Consider the following 22,959-nt stretch of genomic DNA (forward strand, 5'->3'; position numbering starts at 1 on the left):
AAGAAATGATGTACTGGGGGTTGCTGTTATCAGAGGAGCTGTGGACCAGATCACCTTTGTGCATTTGCTTCTTAGGGAGCTGAGGAGAGTTGGTAAATAGCAATGCATCTTTTGTGTAATCCAAACAGGCTACACTTGGAATGAGAAAATCTAGTCTTGCTCAGTCTTCACCACTTACCAGCCTGGTGATTGTGTTTCTACCACACACAGTTGGTGCACCCTCTGCCTTGCCTGTTTGCCTGGGAGGAAGATTGAAGTTAACCATTGTGGAAAGGGCCAAATGGGATCCCTTGATCTCTGTCCTGGTTAAGTTTGGCCAGTGGAGGGACTGGCTGGAAACAAAGGAACAAGAGTGGAAGAGGAAAAGGTATTAGGCAGCCTTGCTCACCACGGCTCTCACAGGTCTGATAGCTGCTCACTCCCCCTGTCCCTTTGGCCCTAGGGATGGTCATGGCTTCCTGTTGTTGCTAGCCTAGAGGCTCTTCACCATCCTAGTATAACAACTATGAAAGCTTTTTCTTTCCCAAATGGGGCAGACAGCAAAGCACCTTGAAATCAGAAGTATCAGGTCAGTCCTTGGCTCTGTTCTGTGATAGCCACTTGCCAGTTGGCCAACCTTGACAACTACTTAACCTCTTTGAACTTCAGTTTCTTAACTTTAATATGGGGGTAAAGTAACCACTCTGAAACTTAGTGTGAGGATTGGATGAGATAATGTAAACACCTGTCCATTTATGGCCACACCTGTTAAGTAGCCCCTTCCCTAAACCTTCTTTAATCATCCCTTTTGAGGGTGCCATCTATTTTCTGCAAACCTCTAGCATCTCTGGGCCTCAGTTTCCTCATGCGGAAAGGGAATTAAAAAAAAAAAAAAAAACCTACTTCCAAGGTGACTGTGAGCCTAAGGTGAGTTAGGATGAATGCAGGCACCTAGCAGGGTGCCAGGGCAAATGCACAGGGGTGGGTGCAGGTGTTACCTCTGCCTTCCTTCCACTGTGGCCAAACACACCACCTCCTCCTGGGTAGGGGCCTCCATATTCTCGCCAAGCCTGTGCTTTTGCTGACAGTTACAATTTTGTTACAGTTTTTGTTACAGTTTGTTTACAGTTTTGTTACAGTGTTCTAGCCATGCATTCCTGGTGGTTCCTCCCCAGGAAGCTGGTCCACCTTCCACACCTGCCCCTCCCCACCAGCCACTTCCTCATCCTAGATAACAAAGGCTTCCTCTCCCACCCTCCCCTCACTTCCTACCCACAGAATATCTAGCCAGCCTTCCCTGCATCCCAGACCCAGATGAGGGGGGCAGTTCCTCCATGGGGTTCCCCACCACCCGGTCCAGGACACAGCCATGGGTGAAAAAAGTGGGACCATGAACATGTCAGAGGAGACCCACTGTGATCCTTCTTGTTTCAAAATAGACAGTGGAAGTAAACAATGGAAATCCATAACCTTCCTAATTAATGCAGACACTTGAGAGATTGTTTTCCTTGGTGTTAAATTTTGCTCACCCACATACTGTTTGTGGCCATAATTGCAGCACGCATAATATATTGTGCTGCACTTGAACTTTTCCACACCTTTCATCATACCTTCCTGTGTTTCCAGATGATCTTCACAGTGGTTGATCTCAGTGCTGTGGAATAGTCACTCAGGAAATTAATATTCAGGATTTACAAAGTCACTCCCAATTACGGCTAACTTTGCGTGGGTAGCTCTTACTTCCTTCCACTGAATAATTTCCTTACTACAGCCCAGCAGCAGGATGACCACCTGGGAGAGTGTGAGCAAGTCCACAGTCCCTCATCTGGGTCACCATAGTTTTCCGAAAAGGTCGTGCCATGCGCACTTCCCCAACACCGTGTGACCTGGTAGTTTCAATGCAAAGCCACCGTGTGAAACATGTTCTTACCAACTTAGCAGTTGAAAAATTATACTTCAAAGGTGTTTTAATTTATATTTATTTTGATTATTTTAATGGCAAAACGTTTCCCTGACTTGTTTATTATATCTATTATATATGCGTTATTATGTGTACATACAGTACGTGTATATTTGTCCTTTTATATATTTATCTATTTTGCTTGAGTTGTCTGTTCATATGCTTTAAATTGATTGCTGGGCTGGGAGTAATGTCTGTTAGTAATTTGAATTGCATAGTACCACTAATAATTTTTTGCCTGTCCTTCTTAATGATATTTACAATTGAAGAGGATCCTGTCATTTGCCCCATTTTTAGGCTCTGAGCTATAGAGTTCACTTTCCCTTGAAAACAATCCAGTTTTTAAGCTTAAAGCCGCCATTTCCTCCAGCAAGTCTTTTTCTTCCCCAAATGGAGCAGGCAGCAAAGCCCCTTGGAGTCAGAAGTATCAGGTCAGACCCTGGCTCTGTTCTGTCATAGCCACTTGCCAGTTGGCTGACGTTGGCAACCACTAAACCTCTTTGAACTTCAGTTTCTTAATTTTAATATGAGGGTAGAATAACCACTGTGAAAGCATAGTGTGAGGATTGGATGCGATAATGTAAACACCTGCCCGTTTATGGCTAAGTGTTAGCTGAAGCCAACTGCTTCATTCAGCATTAAACCCAACTGCTTTTCTGAATTTGCCTTAAAGTATTCGTTCTGTGGTATCTTTTGACCCTGCATAAAATGAAGTCACACGTCAAAATTGGTTTCTTAAATAGTTGAGTTTGGTAGCCTAAACATGAAATGCAATGTCTGGAGTCTTGATTTAGGGCACTAAAAATAAAATAATTAAAAATGGGAAACAATGTAGAGATCCATCAGCTATTACCCACTCTGCCTCTGAGGTATGGGAAAAGTCCTGGCCTAGCCCTATTGTCACCCCTTCTGTTCTTCATGACCCTCTTTGTTGTCTTCTTGTTTCACAGGCAACTTCAGCAACAGCAGGCAGAATTGGAAGTGCACCAGAGAGATGGATTGTCATCGTATGACTTATCCCAGGTGAGTTTCTGGAAAACCCTTTCCCTGTTGGAATTGTCTCCAGCCCAATGGACTGGGGACTCAATTTAGCCCTGAGCTTGAGCCCCTCAGCACAAAGGATTGCCCCATCCACCCACTACAATGGAAAGAGCAGACCTACAGGTCCCCTGGGGGTCTGCTGCTGTCACTCCTCCCTACAGAACTGAGCCATGAAGAATGTGTGAGTACTAGGTGAAGAACCAGGGGCCATAGTCAACCCAAGGGCTGAGGGACATTTCTGAGGACCATGCATGAACTGTAGTATGAGTATACTCAGAGGCTAGCAAGAGCAGCTTCTGATCCCCTTGGGCCCCTTGGCTTCTTGGCCATTTCCCCGCCACTGCCTGTGTCCTGTTCTTCCTCAATGTTCCTCTTCCTGTCATGCTCTGAGCCTCCCTCTTCACCGGCTCTGTCTCCTTTCTTTCTCCTATCTCCACATGATGTCCACTTTTCCTGATATTTAGAGTAAATTGATTGTTGTTCATTTCTCACTCTCTCTAAGAAAGTAATCAGTGAGACTCTGCTGTCCTTCCTGTGACCTTCAGTTCACCACCCCCTAACCCCCTCACCGGCTGTTCTTGGCTTTCACATATAGAAAAGCTTCCCACCTGATAAAATGTTCCAGCCCAAAATGCCAGTGATTCCAGAGGGAGGGGGCTCTGATGAAGGAGAGCTGGTGGCTCCTGGGGATGCATGTTCTGTGCCTTACGCATGAGTTGCTGTTGTGTTTTATTTAATGTGCAAATAGGTCCCCGTCCCCAACCTACCAGCCGGTGTTCATGAGACTGGGAAGTCCGTGGAAAAGGCGGATGCAATCTTCTCCCAGGAAAGAGATCCTCGGTTTGCTGAAATGTTTGCAGGAATTAGTGCATGTAAGTTTCCAAATGGTACTGAGGTTTTGAGAGTGTGGGTTTACAGTTACTTTCAGGCCATCTACAGACAGCTACTCTTAGTAAGAGGGGGCCACGGAAGGTGAGTTTTGAGTAACCATTGCGGGGTATAAAAATACACGAGTTGGAATGGATTCTCTCTACTCCTGGCCTTGCCTCTGTATACCAGTTACCCAGGGTAACCAACCCGGGGCCTGGCATCTCATCATTAAAATTTGAGGAGTTGGAACAAATGAGCTCTATTGGTCCATTGTGCTGTTTAGTTTTATTAAGCCGAAGACATGTCTCTGTAAAAAGTTGCAATTCAATCCCTAACACACAGAGGACCACATTTTAAAATCAAAATATGCAGTAAAAAAGAAAAACAAAAATGATCCTCTATCCTACCACCTGGATATAACCATTTTTAACTTTTTAAAGTATGTTTTTTCTATCTTTTTCTACACATATATATTCCTTTTTTACATGAAATTGAGCTCACCGTAGCTTAGTTTTTTCACATGACAGTTTATTATGAACATATTTCCAAATGATTAGACGATCTTTTTTTGTCACTTGCATAGAGTTCACGTGATTAATCCTCTATGGTGGTCATTAGGCTGTCTACCTATGTCAGCATTGCTGTTAGAGGAGATGGTGCGGTTCTAACTTAAGGCATCACATGGGGCTGGCATGTCCAGCTGCCTCGCCCTCCCACTCAGATTACCACTGAGATTAACAAAATATAAAATTTGGAAAGATCTTTGTTGTTTCCAAAATAGAAAAAGGATTCTGTTTTCATGAGGTCAAGGAATTTTGACAAGATACGATGGAGTCAGGATGAGTTGAAGGGAGAAACCAGTTGGCTTGTGAAGAGGAGGCACGGGGAGCTCTGTCACTGGAAGAGAAGCCCAGTCCTGTCCCCTTGGGGCTGACAAGCTGAAGACAGCGAGGCCCGAAGCGAGGACAGACAGGCCTGCGGAAGGTGGGAAGGGAGCACACCTCAGCCCTCCTGATGCCAGCATGTTGGTGGAAAGTCAGAGCCTCTGGGTGCTGGAGCTGCCTCCTGTGGGGGCAACAGGGGCCAACGCAGCACTAAGTCCCGTTGTCAATAGACAACAAAAAACAGACCCCTCAGCACAACAGGGGAGCCCCCAGCGCTTGGTTCCCATGGCCACCCACCCACATCAGTATTTCCTCACCTTTTCTAGAGAAATATCATTTCATCCAGTAAGAAGAGACAACAGCACATCTAAAAGGTTTTTTTTCTTCTCCAAATAAGCCTGAAATATTTGACCAGAGACCCACAGCGTCTCAGAGAAATCCAAACATAGACACTTTTCCATAAAGTTAACAAAACAGGAAAAAAAAAAAAAAAAAAGACAAGAAAAAAGAAGAGGGGGGAAGGGTCCAAAGGAAAGAATGAGAACAAATGTACTCCTTTGGAAATGAGTTTTTCTGATAAAGAGGAGAAGTTTCAAAGAATATTCAGTATCTCTTCTCTAGGTGATTCCAGGCCATCCTGCATGTCTGAGAATGAGTTATTTGAGGTGGGGAAAGTGATGTTTAATAAAATGCGTCAGTACAAAACAGGCTAATATTGCAGAAATCCAAGTCAGTGAACTAGAAAGAAACGTGAATTTTCCCAAAATACAAAAACTTGAGTTTTCCAAGTGAAAGAGCTCAATGAATACTAGACAAAAATTTCAAAGAAACTCACACCTAGATGTGATCTGTTGTATTGTTTAAATTTGAAGAAAGGAAGAAAAAATCCTGCAAATGTTGAGATTTAAAAAATTACCTTACCTACAAAGAGAAATCTTTGTTGGCCTTCCCCAAGATATTAAATGCCAGAAGACTTAGGAAGGTGGTGGCGGTGGGGCAGGGGGCAGGGGAGGGGGGACACAGGAATAAATAGAGAATTTGGAAGAATATGTGACCCTGAAATTTTCCACCAGCCAAGCTGCTTTCCTATTTGGAAGACAACAGAAAGACATTCACAGGCATGCACTATCTATATATTCTGCTTGCAAAAAAACTACTTGCAAAATTGTACTTCTTTATGAGATGAATCAAAATATGGAACACGAGAATGGAAATGATAGGTTGGAAAAGCAGTGATGATGAAAAACGAAACCAATAACACTGAAAATTAAAATAAAAATTATTAGAAGATACGAAAGACAGAAACAATAAATAAAATTAGAGTCTAAAACCTCAAATCAAGAAATTTAAAGATTTCTTCACCAAAGATCCAGACTTATTTTGGAATGGGGGTAGTATTTATAAATAGATAAAGATTTATCATCAGTGAATATCAAGAATGATTAAATACTTCAACTCCCAATCAATAGCTCCTGAATAATATGCTGCCAAAATATGATATAACAAAAACAAACTGAAATGAACAATTTAACCTGAAAGAAGGGGTGGCGGAGATGCTTTGCAAACCCAAGAAGGAAAGTAGGGTCGTCAGTGTCGCCAAAGAAAAATTCGAACTGTCCAGTGGGCAGAGAGACTTAATTTATTCAGATACAACATGTAACCTAAAATGAAGATACAGATGTCATAAACATTGAAATATGTGAAAGCCAAAATAATTAGAATCAGAGGAAGATACTGATAAAGCCACATTATAGTGGAAGATCTCAATAGGCCTTTCTCCATCTTTAACAGGTCACGTAGATCAAAATAATAAAATGGAGAAAAATATAGAAGACCAAAAACTAGAGTTTTTAAAATACAATTATATATAATATTATAATACATATTATTATACATAATTTTATACCCTTCAAATGTCCTGGAGCAGTTACAAAGAAAATGTGTTTCTTATTTACCCAAGTCACAAAAAACTTAAACACATGAGGAAAAAAATGGGTTGCATTTAGTTTATCTTATTTTTATTTTTATTTTTATTTTTAGTGTTTGTTTTTTTGAGACGGTGTCTTGCTCTTTCGCTCAAGCTGGAGTGCAATGGCGTGATCTCAGCTCACTGCAACCTCCACCTCCCTGGTTCAAGTGATTGTACCTGCTTCAGCCTCCCGAGTAGCTGGGATTACGGGTGTGCGCCACCATGCCAAGCGAATTTTTGTGCTTTTTTATTAGAGACGGGGTTTTGCCATATTGGCCAGGCTGGTCTCAAATTTCCGACCTCAGGTGATCTGCCTGCCTTGGCCTCCCAAAGTGCTGGGATCACAGGCATGAGCCACCACACCTGGCCTGCATTAAGTTTAGAGTCAAGAGAACTACCTACGTCTACCTTCTTCCTGCAAGTTTGAGCCTCATCTCTCCCCCACACCAATCTTGCTCTTTATTCCCAAGATTCAAGATGTTATGTTTGGGTTAGAAGTACACACCCAGGAGCCTGAGCTCCTTCCATCCTTTAAGGATTTCCCACTGTCTTACAGCTGTCACTGCAGCAGAAGAAAATGAACCATAAGAACTGCTCAGTGCCTCCTTTTTATTAGAGCCTCACAGAAGTAGTCTCCATGCGTGGGAGAGTCAGCATGTGGGCCCTGCAGCCTGGTCTCTGGGCCCCAAGCCCACGAGCCTGAATGTCCATCACCGCATCACTGCTCACGGCCACTCGGAGGGACCTACCCAGTCTGCCCCCCATCACCACCAGCAAGCCAGAGATGGGAGCAGATGCGGGGGCTGCATAGGCACAAAATAATCACCATGTAACTAACCTTTATTTCCTTTATTCCAATATCTCATTGTGGGTGAACATGTTAGGGATTGTAGGAATGAGACGGGTAGACATTTGAAGATTCTGGGGCACTGGGAGGGCATTTCAGAGAGTCCTGGGCACCCTCGGTGACCAAAGGAGGGAGAACTGTCACATTGGAACCTGCTATCTAGCACCCTGCCACCATTCGTGTTCCCACTCCTGTTTCTCAAACCACCATACAATGCGCCTCCTCCCTCGTGTAAGATCTAAACAGCCAGCTGGGTCTTGAGCCCATTTCTTCAGCCGTGTGGCTGTGGGTGAGCCTGTGGGTGAGCCGACTCTGCTCACCATTCTGCAGTGGCAGAAAATCATGCATTATTGCACCTCCTGGCCAGGCGCTGAGTGTTTTCAGTGTTAGAGGAGCTCAGTCTCTCAAAGAAACCCTAGTGAAAGGTCAAGGCACACAGGTCCAGGGCTGTTCCCTGGACATCACCTGCTGCGGCACCTGCTCGGTGAGGGTGGCAGGGGTAGCTGAGTTCCAGGGCAGTGGGAAGAGCACTGGGCTTGCATTCACGCCTTGAGCCCTCCCTCGCCGGCTCGTGACTTTGGACAAGCCACACCTCACTTTTCTCATCTGTAACAAACAATAGCAAACTTTTAGTTTCTGTTTGCTCTGTTAATCAGGCACTGTCGTAAGCACTTAGGTTAACTCACTGAATTGTCACTACAGCCTTCTGAGGAAGATACTTTTATTCTCGCCTTCTTTCTGTTGGGAAACTGAGGCAGAGGATGATTAAGTAATAGTCCAAGGTTGCACCTCTTACCCTAGAGATGGGATTCAGACCCAGAGAGCTGAGATCAGAGTCCATCCTCTTCACTGTTACCCTATGCTTCCTCACCCAGAACTAGAGGACTTGGAATCCCTACCCCTCAGGGTTGGAAAGATTGGATAAAATAATGTCTGAGAAAGAACTCTTATTAATTTTTTTTTTTTGAGGCAGAGTCTTGCTCTGTTGCCCAGGCTGGAGTGCAGTGGCGTGATCTCAGCTCACTGCAGCCTCTGCCTTCTGGGCTCAAGCGATTCTCCTGCCTCAGCCTCCCAAATAGCTGGAACTACAGATGGCTGCCACTACACCTGGCTAATTTTTGTATTTTTAGTGGAGACAAGGTTTCACCATGTTGGCCAGGCTGGTTGTGAACTCCTGACCTCAAGTGATCCGCCTGCCTCAGCCTCCCAAAATGCTGGGATTACAGGTGCGAGCCACCATGCCTAGCCTCATTAATTCTTTTAATCTTCCCCACTCTCCAAAAAAGCCTTGCCGTCAAGCAGCCTGTGGCCTAGCCTAGGGGTCAGGAACAACAGCCCAGTGCCCTCATATGCCAGGGAGGCTCCAGGGGAGATGAAGAGGCAGAGGCAAGGCTGAGAAGATTGTGTGCAGGTGGGCTGCCCCGACTTGTGTCCTCCTGTTCCCATGCCCACCCCTGCACCTGTTCTTGGGGCAGCCTTCTCTGTGGTCTGCAGAGCAGGGAACCTTCGCATGTGACTCCTGCTCTGGTTTTCCTAGCGGAGAAGAAGATGATGAGCTCAGCCTCTGCAGCAGGAACCCAGCAGATCTACTCCCAAGGAAGCCCATTTCCCTCTGGACACTCTGGAAAGGCCTTCAGGTATGTGCCAGTGAGGGGGTCAATGGCATGGGAAGATGCTCCCTCGCCAAGAAAGCCCTGGGTCTCAGAGCACAGCTCTGTGGGCTGTAAGCATGAGTTAGTGGTTACCGGCGCTCAGACCTTGGGCTGAACTGAGGATTCTGGTGGGTCTTCTGCTCTGTGAGCCCTCCGTGAGTTGCCATAGATTCCTGGTGTCAGTTACTCTTTCTTGGATGTGAACAGCACCAGCCACTGTGCTCTGTAGCAGTGATTGCCAGGGAGAAGGGAGTGAGTTCCCTCTAGCCAGGACCCAAGTGAGCTGGAGCTGGGAACAGCTGACAAGGTAGCAAGAAGTATCCTGTCATCTGGTGCCCAGAGGCTACAGCCAAATCCAAGGAAGACTGGTCAGCTCAGCCCACCATGTCTGAGCTTCATCCTAAAGGGCAGTCAAGGCTTCAGGCAGGGTGTCCAACCTTCCCAAGGCTCTGGTTCTTAGCATCAAGGGCATTTGGTAGGTCACTGAGGAAGCCCTGACATCATCACTGGAAGCAAGGCCTGGCTCCACTGACTTCTGGGGAGACAGAAGCATCAGCTGGGAAGAACGGTCAGAGAAGAGGCTGGCAGCTCTTGGGGAGGGTGTGTGGGCACTCACCTGTGCCCACCGGACACCCTAAGTTCCTCGTGCCCATCAGGGCAGGGCTCCTCCAGCGAGGTTGGCCAGACCCTAAGCAGAGCTTCCAGATGCAGAGGCCAGGAGGGCAGGTGGGGCTGGCCAGCCAGAGAGAGGGCCCTGCCAAGGAACTGCTCTAGCCACGAGGAATGAGGATCTTGCTTCCACACTGGTTCATGGACAGACCTCCTGGAGACAGATTAGCAGACATTGCAGTGGCTCTGGCCATGCCTGCAGCTGAGTCTCGCTGAATTGCACACTGCTCTGAGGCTCTGGGGAGCTCTGGCTGCAGGCAGGGCCTCTGGTCTGGGGACAGCAGACAAGATGGCAGCCCTCCGTGAGCAGTCCCTAACCATCATCACTGCAGGTCATGCCACTCTGCTGAGCAATAGTCAAGCCCCTAGACTTCTCTTGGCTGCTGAGTTACTCAGCTACTCAGCACGCGTTGACCGATCTCAGTTGATGCCAAGCCCTGTGCCAGCCCTGCCCGGGTGCTCATGTTCATGGGGTCCTTGTGACACTTGCTGCTTGTCCTCCACTCTGGACAAAGGGTATCAGGGAGGGTACAGCAGCAGAAGGCAAGGAGGGGACAGTTCAAAGGCAAGGGGACAGCCCAAGGTGGCATGACCAGAGAAGGTCTGGCTGACTCTTCAGCTAGGCCTGAAAGCAAAAGTCAGGTTCTGCCTCCTGACCAGGGCAGGGGTGCAAGGGCCTGAGGAGTGTGCTGAGTGAAGCCTTGGAGGAGGTGTTGTTGGAGGAGGCCTCACTAATGGGAGAAACAGAGGATGACCACGTTGTTCTATGACAACGGCCTCACCCAGGCTCTGCACCTCACACTGGACTGTCTGCCCTGAGCCCTGTCTGCCGTAGCAGCCGTGGGGGCCATGCTGAGGAGGAGGACACCATCACTGATGACCTTTAGGAGAAGAGTGAAGCTGCAGACAGTGCTCAGGGCAGACAGTCCAGCATGAGGCGCAGAGCCTGGGCGACGCTGTTGTCATAGAACCAAAAATGTAGGGTACACAGGGCAGTGATCAGTGATGGGGAAGGAAAAGCAGGCTTGGGGCAGCTGGCAATGTGGGGAAGGAATCCAGGGAACATCCGAACACCTGTGCAGGGCCTGGCATAGAAAAAGCACTTGCTGAGTACTAGTCTGTAAAATGAATGAATAAATGACTGAGTTAATTAAAGGATGCCTGTTAGGGCTAAAGCCTGTGGAATGGGCAGAATTTCCTATATATCTGAAGGGTCTGAGCTGGCTTGGGATGGGGTAAGCTGTGGGATGAAGGACTCTGGGGCCCAATACAGCCATAGGGAACCCTGGGCCACTTGCAGAATGGTGTTGCTGGCACCCAAAGTGCATCCTCACCCACAGTCCTCCCGCTCTGGTCCTGCCAGTTTTGGCCCCTGCCTGTCCATACTAAGGCAGGCAGCTGTAGCCCAGAGGCCCCCAGGGGGGGCTGTGCACAAGGGCTGGCGCTTTGCCCCAAGAAGCCCATCCCTTTCTGCCAAGGCGCCTTTCCTAGGGCCATCTACGCTATAGCGGCCCTCATCAATCAGTGTTTTGGGGAGGACACCAAGGGCTGGGGTCTGTGGGAGAGGGCCCTACTAGACAGTAGTGACCAGAAAATGTCCTCTGAAGCAATATTTTCATTAGGAAGGAGAATGGGAAAGGAGCCCTTATGTTAAATGAGGAATTGATTGTATGAAGATGGAAATGATGTCTCCTTTATATAAGTGACTGAACTTGTTTTACAATGATCAGCACAAGAATGTCTCTGACTTTCTTGGTTTCTCCCTATTTTAAAAGGGATCCGATAGCATAGGAAACTTATTAGAATACAATAGTAAAATTTTACCCAATCTCTACTGATCTCTGGCTTGCCTTTCTTTTAACACGGAGCTGAAAATCTACCAAAGCCTTCTGTGATGAGCCCCGTTCTGCCCTACTTGACTGATTGATGGGCACCCAGCGCACTGCCCTCCATGCTGAGCCAGTCCCAGGGAGGCAGGAGGAGGGGCCTGAAACAAAGTAAAAGTCTGCCCCCAGCCTCTTAGTCTTTGATGAGCCTCTCATGTAATCGACATAGCCCGGAAAATCTCCTGGAAGAAGCGCCTGGTGGTACAGACAGTGCCTGCCGAGGAGCTAAGCAGGGTCAGAGATTTAGCCTGCAAAGGATATGCAGAGAGCACGGCACACAGCAGGGGCCTAATAAAGACAAACTGAGTTAAGTCGAAGGTGAACTGAAGGTGGGAGATGTAAACTCTGGGTAGCAGGACTAGGCCCCATCCAGCAGGTTTTCATTGAGAAGCTTCTTTCCGTTTAAAACTGACAGCCTGCAACCTATTTCCTGAATCCTTAAGCCTCATAGGTGCCCCAAAGGAACAAATTAACCAGAGCACAAAAGAGTGAGTGAACACCGGGATTGATTTTTATTCTAAGAAGCTTCTCTCTTTCTGGGAACCAAATCATCTATTGAGAGCAGAGGATGTACAGGCGTAGGATAGGGGCTGAGGAGTGTGTGGGAGACCCTGGGGAGAATGAGGAGAGGAAGTACCAGACTACCGGACATGGCAGGACTACTCAGCAGTGTAGAGGAAGCCCTGAAGGGAGAGGAGGACGGCCAAGGGGCTTGGAGGCTCACGATGTGTGAGTCATTTTCTCTAGTGACGTGCTGCATGGAGAGAGAGTCAGGAAGATGGCCCAGGGCGGATTGTGTGGTTGGCTGGGCACGTAGACTCATGCAAACCAGGTGTGTCCTTGGGATAAATGCATTTTCCTTTTTTCTAGCTCTTCAGTGGTTCATGTGCCTGGAGTGAATGATATTCAGTCCTCTTCTTCCACGGGCCAGAACATGTCCCAAATCTCCCGGCAGCTAAACCAGAGTCAGGTGGCGTGGACAGGGAGTCGCCCGCCCTTTCCGGGACAGGTATGGGCATCTGTGAGGGCATCTCCCCTGGGTGCCCAGAGAGGCAGAGCACTCTGGGAAGTGTTTTCTTTGGATTGCGACTCTGAGGATGGGTCGGCTCCTAGCTGGAACCAACCACCCTAACAGCAGCTGGCTACTCAGGAGCACCAGCCACCCTCAGGGCTCTCGGAGAGCCAGGCGCCCAGTCTGCAACTTCGCAGCCTTTTCTCCTTACAGCTATGCCCTGAGGCAGCTGGCAGGAAAAGGTTGGGCAGGTTGAGACACCCCATCAAGAATGAGCCCCTCACTACTCTGGACCTCTGGCTGCTCCTGCGCCAGGAGGGCATGAAACCATCAACCCTTGTGACACCCCCAGACCCTCATAGTCACTGTGAGGGTGGGTGTTGATTGGGCTGAGGGAGTTCTGGGTGTTCATAATGCCAAGGCCTTGGTAACCAGACACCAGAGGGCCCGGATCCTTGTAGCCCTGGGGAGTAACTTCAACCAGACGTGCCCCAAAGATCCTGCAGTTCCTGGGCCCTCACACACCGGGGTGATCCCAGGCCTGTGCCTAGCCAGACAAGAGGGCCATGGGGAGTCACTATCAACCCAGAGCAGGCACTGCCCCTGCGACCAGCCTGGGGCATGGGTTGGGGGCGGGGGTCTGCTGGTGATGCTTTTCATCTCTTTGCTTTGTCCTGATTGTAGCAAATCCCATCTCAGTCCAGCAAGACTCAGTCATCTCCCTTTGGGATTGGAACGAGCCACACCTACCCGGCAGACCCCTCTTCCTACAGCCCCCTCTCCAGCCCAGCTACCTCCTCGCCAAGCGGGAATGCCTACTCCAGTCTTGCCAACAGGACTCCAGGGTTCGGTAGGTGGGGAATGAGGGAGTGAGATTCTGGGAAAGCCAGCACAAATGCTTTCTGAACATCCTGAATTCAGGAGACTGAGCTCCAAGCTCCCAGCTACCAAAACAAGGTCTGGAAGTTTCCAAGTACCGCCTCTCTCTCTGGCTATGAGGAGGCCTGTGGTGTTCCTAAGAGACTGGATGCTTAGGCCTTGGCTTTGTGATTTGACTTTATCATTTTCAAGGCACTGGAAATGTGCTGTGCTGTGATGTGATCTGAATACCATTTTAACCCATTATGGCCCTGGCAAGGATTTTCAGGTCCCCCAAGTCAAAAACCTTATAGTCTTGTTTCAAGAAACTAGAGAATAGCTATAGAGACAATCAATTGCATGAATAACCCTGCAAAGTTTTCTCTCTCTTTTAAATATTAAGAACACCTATCTTACTTTGTTAACAAAACCTCAGGCCATAGAGGGTTAAGGAACCACTGTGTCCTGTGCATTTCTCAGGATCCTGGGCCTTGCCCACTCTCCATGTGTTTAAGGAACCTCTTCAGCATGTCTCCCAGGGCTGGGGCTCCACTCCACGTCAGGACAGGCTCGTAAGAGACCCGTGGTCCTGGTAAGAAGTCCAAGCTGGTGCCTGCTATCTCACAGTGAGGTCACTGGGTGACATCCAGCAGTGCGGCTCGTAGAGCTTTTCTCTACAGAATTGATTCCTCAGATGAGTGTGAAGCTGAGCTCAAACATCTGAATTTCCACGTGGCAAGTTAAAAGCTTCCATTAGAACTGCTTGTCTGTCAGCCTTATGAACAAATCTGTGCATGCAGGGCGTGGTGACTCACATCTGTAATCCCAGCACTTTGGAAGGTCAAGGTGGCAGATCACCTGAGCCCAGGAGTTCGAGACTAGCCTGGGCAACATAGCAAAACCCTGTCTCTACAAAAAAAAAAAAAAAAAAAAAAAAAAATTAGCCAGGTGTGGTGGTGCATGCCTGTAATTCCAGCTACTCAGGAGGCTAAGGTAGGAGGATCATTTGATCCCAGGACGTTGAGGCTGCAGTGAGCCATGATCACACCACTGCACTCCAGCCTGGGTGACACAGTGAGACCCCGTCTGAAAAAACAAAAGAAAGAAAAATGCTGTGCAGAGCTCCGAGCACACAATGGAGAGTTGTCATCTGCTGCCCAGCCCTCCCCACCTCCTCCGCTAACAGCAGCATGTCAGCCCCACTCAGCCCAAGATCTTGGAGCACAGCATTTCCTGAGGCCATGCTTGTCCCTCCAGCCTTAGTCCCATTTACTTGCAGTGTGTTCTCCTCTTCGCCTGTTAAGTACTCTTGCCACGTGGTTCACTGGAACCAAGTTTAGAAGCACAGCACCCTGTCTGAGGAAGGAGAAACCCCGTAGCAGTTGCTTTCAAGTCAGCCAGGCACTCAGCACAGTTACCACCTTGAGCCCAGAATCCTGTTTCTCAGGATAGCATCCACCTTCCTGCAGTCACACGTGAGATCCTTCTCCACATCTGGTTCCTCACCTGGGTGTGGAGAGACCCTTCACCTCCTCCTGAAAGTGGGCCTCGTAGACTCAAGGCCTCCTGGGTACCTAGTCCTTCCCGGAAGTCCAGGGACCATCCGGCACCGATCTACTCAAAAAAACCTTCAGTGCCAGGCCCCGAATCAGCCCTGGAAAAGAGAAGGCAGGAGACCTGGTCTCCACCCAGAGAAGGACCAGTCCAGAGACTGGGTCAGGGGAGACAGACAGGTAAAGGGAGGCAGGCAGGACAGTCTGCAGGTGCGGCAGCCATGGTCTGCGTGGGGGCCCTTGTGGCTGCAGGCCAGGACAGTTGTTATGTCTGATGGGGTCAAGAGAGGCTTCGGAGCACAGCTAATATGCAACCGTGGCAAGGTCTTGGAGCATCCCACTGTGGCCAAGACAAGACAGGTGGGCAGGCCACTTCCCTGCCCCAACCATTCAGTGCCTTTAGCTCCATGCCTCTGTCTAGTCTCCACTAAACAAATGCCAGGCCCTGAAGTATAAATGGAGATGGGACGTAGGAAGGACAAAGCCCTGGGTTGAGGCCACTGCACCACTGATGGCCAAGAACAAGCTCAACACAGATGGGGCTCCAGGTTCGGTTTTTACATTTGCCTTTGAGCTATCTCACACTCAGATGATAATAATAGTAATGACAGCAGCCTGCCGTTAGTGGGTACTTATTATATGCTAGCATGTAGCATTCATTCAGTGCTCACAATAGCCCTAAGAAGGAGATACCATTATTATTCCCATCTCACAGATAAGTAAACTAAGGCACACTGAGGTCAGATAACTTACCCAGGCTAACTTACTGTAGCTGATAATAGCAGAATCATGCCTTTGGAGCCAAGAATCAAAGCTGGTCAGTACCTCTGAGACTGTGTTCCCATCCACTACTCTGTACTTACCATCATTTTCAAATCCATTCACAGGAGACCTCAGAATTAAGCAGGAATTGGATGTCCCAGCAGATGGCCCTTGATGTACATTCATGAGAAAGGGGCTGGAACCCTTCCAATGAGGGCATGGAAAAAGAGTATAAAATCGAGAAATGAAGGACTGAGAAGATTCCTATGGCCTTGCCATCAGTGCATCATGTGTTACCTTTGGCCACAGCTGTTTGAGTGGAATAGGATGCAGGGAGAGTGTGTTGAAAGCCAGGCTGTGGTGGAGTGAGCAGGTGATGGAATGGAGACGAAGCTGAGCAGGAGAGCAGGAAGGGAGGCACAGTCTTGGGAGGGAGAGGGAGACCTCGAGGCGAGGGGTTGCTGTCATTGTCTGTGATGAGTACGCTGCTGGGGAAAAGCTCCCAGTGCAGGCAGAGGGGACCCAGGATAAGGTGTTGGGGTTCACATCAGAGGTGTAGAGGGGCCTGGAAAATGGGTGGACACCAGACCCCCTTCTGACCACACGGTCAGCTTTTACTCCACAGGGCTTCAAGGAAGTGGAGTGCTGGCTGGGAGAAGAGGGCAGGCTTTGGTTAAGGACAGAAGAAAGAGGGTGTGTGGTTAGGAAGAGGACCCAAACTGTTGTTCGTTAGTGAGGATGGTTACTCCCGAGGGCACAGTGAGAAAGGGTGCAGGGAACAGAGCAGGTAAGAATGGGTGAGTGGAGAAGGAACAGAACAGGTAAGAATCGGTGAATGGAGAAGGAACAGAGCAGTCTGCCCCATTAATGGTCAGTTTCATTAATTATTAAACACAAAGCAGGCTTAAAAAACAGGCAGTGTTTACATTTGCAATGGACATACACCCTAGCCCAGCATGGGCACATCTGAGTGGCTTCCCAGTGCCCTCTGTGCAGCCCTGGGGCCTACTGGTGTGGCACTGATGGGTTCCCAGGCCTGGCAGCACCCCACGGTACCTGGCCTCAGTTCATTATCCATGGCCAGAGCCCAGAGCCCAGAGAGATAACGCAATTGATCCCAGCCTCCCGCTTCTGGCTGGCTGGAGCAGGCAGGGGTTTTGGAATGCCTGCTGAGCAGACTTGCCGGACATCACCCAGTGGTGGACCAGGGGCAGACATTGAGTTGTGACAAGCATAGCATGTCACTTTTGAACAGTGCTTCGACTGTATCAGACTCCTCAGGATAGCCTTGTAGGCTGAGTTTATACATTGAGTGAGAAAAAACGGCCCTGCCTGGGTCTCAGCCCTTTCTGTGAAACACATGCTGGTTTTGTTCCACGAGCTTTCAGGAGTCAAGCCAAAGCATTTCTTCCATTTCAGACCTTTCAAGTTATCTTGAGCTTTACTGCTATCATAATTGTGTTTCCAGTCTTAGTATCATTTTCATTTTGAGTCCAGTCACAGCAAAAACCTAGCCATTTGAAATGTAGCATCCATTAGGAAACTACACAATCCATTTACTTAAGCCCTGAAAAATCCAAGCATTTATTCCCTTAACAAAGTAAGTGGGGAAAGTGTTGTGCCTGTAGGGCCCAGTCAAGAGACAGAAACCATGGCAGTAATTTAAACAGGAAAAATTTGAAGATTTTGTGACTAATAAAAGGTGGTTAAGAAGGACCCTGAGGAATACAGAAATAATAAATGTGGGCAGCAGCTTCTACCTCTAAGGCTAAGGGAAAGTAGACAAGACAGGAACTAAGAACTTGGAAGAGGAGACCCCACCCCACAAAACCTGAGGTTCAGCCCTTGTTGGAGAATGTGCATCTGTCTTGGTAACACACTGTGGATGCTCTGGACTGCAGTGGGTCTGTAAAAGCAGCCTGCCAGCTGACTGAGCCACTCAGTAGGGAGTACAGATGGACCAGAAATGGTCTACACACCCACCCACCAGGCGGCCAAGAATTTCCCCAGGGAGTGCCCGCAGGTAAAACTGACTCACAGGAAGCAGCCTCTGGGTGGTAGAGAAATGTGCTGAAGAGGGAGCGCCCTGACATCCTGCACACTGCTGCTAGATACACTGCAGGAGGAAAGAAACACCTGATCCAGGAAGAGAAGCCACATCTTTGCAGTACCTCGCTTGTCCCTCCAGCGTCCTCTGTTGAGAAAGCCTAACGCTGCACTCACTGACAAAGGAGAAATGTTTGCAGGGTGTAGTTTCAGTATCATGAAACAGGGCAAAGAAGGATGGATTTAGAGCCAAGAGGCAATAAATTGATAACTGGCAAGAATGTATATGACCTGAATCCTCAAATTGCTCAGTTTCTTTTCATCTCAACTACTGCCAGGCATCTGCTTGTTGATATTACCTTGTTTCTTGGAGAAATGCAGGGAGCCAAGTGCACAGGTTGCTTAAAGAGAAATGGCTCAAAGGTGCTGTAGCAGATCAGGTTTTAATTCCTTGACTTGCTCCAAGTGTGGCATACACATATGTAGGATCTAAGTTACATTATTTTCTTAGCAGCATGCTTTCCAGATAATAATGTCTTGGCAAGCGCCAGCATGTCCATAGCTCCTTGTTCCCCACATGCTTCTCAGTTTAGGGTGAGGTCTCTAAAGCAATTCATCCATGTATGACACAAGTCAGATCAGGTCAATACAGATTAAAGCAGGTCACAATAGATAAACTAACAACTCTGGGGATGAATGTCTTTTACAAAGCTCGAGAAACACATCCAGAACACATGCCTTTTTGTAAAAGAGCCATGTCCATCCCAGTCTGCCCCACCTAGCCCATATTCACTTTGGAGAGGAGAATTGAAAGAATTTGTTATTCCAGGCTGGGTGTGGTGGCTCATACCTGTAATCCCAGCCCTTTGGGAGGCTGAGGCGGGTTGATCCCTTGAGGCCAGGAGTCCGAGACCAGCCTGGCCAACATGGTGAAACCTTGTCTCTACTAAAAATACAAAAATTAGCCGGTCATGGTGGTGCGCACTGAGGCAGGAGAATTGCTTGAACCTGGGAGGTGGAGGTTGCAGTGAGCCGAGATTGCACCACTGCACTCCAGCCTGGATGACAGAGCAAGACTCCAGCTTAAAAAAAAAAAAAAAAAGGAATTTATTATTTCAAAAATATCTGGAGTGAGAAACGAAAGGCATAATTCGAAATAGGGGAACAGGGTAGACTAAGCACAGGCAGGGAGCCGGTAGGATTTTGCTGAGCTGAAATGTTTGCAGACACCATGCACCCTCTTCCTCCCCAGCTCCTGCCCACAAAGCTCAGTCCTGGACATTTTTACCAGTGAATTGTGGGGAATTATAGACCTCTCCATCCCTAATACTAGTTAGTGTTGAAAAGGTGAGGCCTTAGCCAGAAGGCTTAGGAAGACTGTGATCCTTGCTATAAGGTGTGTTTTTATTCTGCCTAGAAGGCATTTGTAAGAGAATGAGCTGCCCTTTGGTGCACCTTGTTACTTTATCCAGCAGGGTTTCTCAGTGTCAGCACTATTGACATTTTAGGCTGGATAATTCTTTGTTGTGGGGGGGCTGTCTATTCCTTATAGGGGGTTCAGCAGCATCTCCCTGCCTCTACCTACTAGGATTTCTCTGTTTATGATAATGACAAATGTCTCCAGGCATTGTCAAATGTCCCCCTTGGTTTGGTGGGTGGGGGGGTGGGGTTGCACAAAATCACCCGATTGGGAACCACTGAGCTAAACCCAACCACATAGGACCTCCAAGCAGGACTTCAAGTGAGCCTTAAATCTTAGGGCAATTTCCAAATCAGCTGAACCTCACAAGGAAAAATGTTAATGAGAGGAGAATGATAGCATTGAGCTTCAAATTTTTAAAAAAGGAGGATGTCATCCCTGCCTCTGTGACCTAGGAACCCATAAGTTCCTCAAGATTCTGACCCGTGGTCTGAAAGCCCACACAGCTGGCCCAGGTATTATCAGCCCGTAACACAGTCTATCTGGGCTGGGAGGTGGCTGTAGCAGCCCAGCCCATGCTCAGGAAGCTACCAGAGTGAAAGGAACACAGCATGGCTAGAACTCAGCTCATAGTTTGTAACTATGTAGGTGGCTTTGGAACAATAAAGTAATACAAGGATTTTGGTGAACACCAGGTTTTATTTTGTTTTTTGTTTGTTTGTTTGTTTGTTTCCAGAAAAAGGCTTGTAGGTACACCGTGGGGTGAGCCATGGGAAGCCCCTGCTCACCGTTTATACGCAGCGCAGGTCAGTCAGATTTAGGTTAAGAACCCACAGTGCTCTGTCATCCAGGAGCGATTACATTGAAGTTCTTGCTCACTATCTGGTCAGAGTGGTCAATACAATTCAGGAGAAAAAATAAACTTTCAGTAGCAGAGGGTGAAAAGAGGACTTTCCCCGTATCTCTTCCACCACATGGCCAGTGAACTCATTCTTCAGGTCACCTGTTCGGATGTAAGTTCCTCTAGGAAGACTCAAATCTGAGTGAGGGCCTAGTCCCAGGTCCTCCCATGGCGGCCTGGACTTCCCTTGTAAGAGCTCATAGCAATTCTGCTTGCCTAGTGACTTGCTCAGTGGCCGGGCTTGACCACCACTGCATTATCAACATGCTGCTCAGTATTAGGTATAAAGTTGGACTCAATTTAAACACTGTATCAAATGAATGCACGTGGCCCTCAGTGTCAGAAAGATCTAGGTTCAAACCCTGGGTCTGGCATTTGTAGGCTAAATGAGTTGGGCTAATGTCTTGATGTCTTTGCGCCTCCGTTTCCTTATCTGAAAAGTGTGGATAATGGGCTCATGGTTCTTAGAGTCAGAGTGAAGAAAAGATGAATTGAAACAATGTTAAATACCTAGCATGATTCATAGCATATAGTCATACGATGTGCACATGGTCAGTACTCCCAAAATTCTTCCTTGACTATTTCCAAAGCAATCCCGTTAATTGATTTTTTCCCTTTGCAGAACATTAAGAATTTTTATTCTGAAATCTGACATATGTAATTAATAGAATCAAGTACCCCAAATATGAATAGAGAGCTAATCTTCCTCTAATCATTATTCCCCTCCACCCTACCTCATCTCTGGCTGTGACTGAGGTAAGACTGGTGAGAGAATGTGTGCTTATTTCATTATACCCAGGAAACCTCAAATGCAAATAGAAATAAAAGTTTATGGAATGTTCATGTTCGTCCTTCTCGCTCCCATCTCTCTCTTCCTCCTTCCCTCCCTTCCTCCTTCCCTCCCTCCCTTCCTCCTTCCCTCCCTCCCTTCCTTCCTTCCTTCTTTCCTTCCTTCCTTCCTTTCTTCTTTCCTTCCTTCCTTCCTTCTTTCCTTCCTTCTTTCCTTCCTTCCTTCTTTCCTTCCTTCCTTCCTTACTTCCTTCTTTCCTTCCTTCCTCCTTCCCTCAGCAAGTTCTTGTTGAAGACTTCTATATTCCAAGCACTATTTTCAGCAAAGCCTGGGGTAGACATAGATACAGTCCTTTGCCTCAAGTCCTCATAATTTGTAGTAAATCAATATAGTGTGATGGGCCACAGGCAAGCTAAGAGGAGACAGTGACTGAGGGAGTCAGTCACACAAGGTCATCTTTGATTAGGGCTTTGAACCTGACTAGAATTGTCCAGGCACAGAGAAGGGGAAGGATGTACATGACAGAAAGAACACATGTGCAGTAGCACAGAGATGTAACTGCGTGTGGCTCATGGGGGACATGCAAGTATTGTCATGTGACTAGGGCAAGAGGGGCTGGAATTAGACATGAAGTGGGAGATGAGGCTAAAAATAGATCCAGATGGCAAAGGATCTTCATGCCAACATCCAGAACATGGATGTTCCTGCATAGACCACGGTCAACCACTAAGCAGTCTGTAAGCAGTGGACTACTGTTGGAGGGAGATCACACCAGTAGCTGTGTGGTTATGGGGGCAGTGGGTGTGGCCGTGACTCACAGCACTGGTTGGGGCAGTGAGAATGGAGGAAAGCAGGTAGGAGTTGAGAGATGGTATTTAGGGGAGTGGGAACTCAGCCGACCCCAGCCACTGATTAGACTTGAAGTGGGAGTGAGGGGAAAGAGCCTATGCTTGTGTTCTTCCCCTCCAGACTATGTGAGGAGGCAAGATGATTACTTTAGGTATGGAGAGCTTAAGGTGTCTTTCATACTGCTTAGACGTGGCAGGGATGGATGGAGCCAAAGCTTAGGAGAGAAGCTGGGGCTGTCAATACCACCAGAAACGCAAGTTTATCATCCCTAGCTCTTCCCACTCACACCCCTCAGCACAGTCAGTAATCAATCAACAAGCCGAGGCACCTCCTTCTCCATCACATCTCAAATCCACCCACTGCTCTCCAGCTGGCTTTTGTTCTATGTTTTGAGCCACTGTCATCTCTTGCAAGGATTGCTACAGCAGCCTCCTCCCGTCTGGCTCCTTCCCTCTCCTCTTGTCTACCCCATTCCTTTCTCGGTTGGTCTCTTTCCCTCTCTTTTTGTCCACCCACCCGTGGACCATACAAATCTGTGTGCTTCCTGCTTCTGCTTAAAAACCTTCAGTGTTTCTCTGTTGTCCCCAAAGTTGGTCATACTGATAGTGTGGAACCTGACCCCTGGCTTACCCTCCAGCCTTATCTCTTATGACTTGCCTGATCTCACTCTATTCCTCTTCCATCCTGAGCCACCTGTAGATGCCCGGATGAACCAAGCCCTCTTTCACCATCAGGCCTTTGAACAGACTGACCTTTTTCTCTATAATTATTTTCAACCTCACCTCCAAGCCCTATACCCGATTAATTACTAATTCCCCTTCTGGTGTCATCTGAGATCTCTGAAAAACCTTTTCTACTTGTCATGGCTAGTTAGGTATCCCTCGTAAGGGTTTTTATTCTAGTTCCTCCGACTCTTAGAGCAGCTCTCACCTGTGCAGAATCGCCTGTTTGCTCCCTTTCCCAACCATGCTATATGTTTGTTGAGAGAGAAACGATCTTATTCTCCAGTGT

The 22,959-nt window shown here is 47.9% G+C and overlaps 1 protein-coding gene across 6 annotated transcripts in view; it reads left to right on the forward strand.

The window, feature by feature from the left end:
• Positions 1–22,959, forward strand: part of ARNT2 (aryl hydrocarbon receptor nuclear translocator 2) — a 203,047-nt gene that overhangs the window by 171,098 nt on the left and 8,990 nt on the right. For 5 of the 6 annotated variants that reach the window (XM_054450823.2, XM_054450819.2, XM_054450822.2 and 2 more), the window contains exons 13-17: positions 2,890–2,962; positions 3,729–3,852; positions 9,088–9,187; positions 12,628–12,766; positions 13,454–13,619. In XM_054450823.2, the coding sequence (XP_054306798.1) occupies positions 2,890–2,962; positions 3,729–3,852; positions 9,088–9,187; positions 12,628–12,766; positions 13,454–13,619 (602 nt within the window). Of the gene's footprint in view, positions 1–2,889; positions 2,963–3,728; positions 3,853–9,087; positions 9,188–12,627; positions 12,767–13,453; positions 13,620–16,067; positions 20,098–22,959 lie in introns of those variants that run through there. The other variant, XM_063652821.1, reaches the window with a different exon arrangement.

The sequence above is a fragment of the Pongo pygmaeus genome, chromosome 16, assembly GCF_028885625.2.
Source record: "Pongo pygmaeus isolate AG05252 chromosome 16, NHGRI_mPonPyg2-v2.0_pri, whole genome shotgun sequence".
In the NCBI taxonomy this organism is placed as follows: Eukaryota; Metazoa; Chordata; class Mammalia; order Primates; family Hominidae; genus Pongo; species Pongo pygmaeus.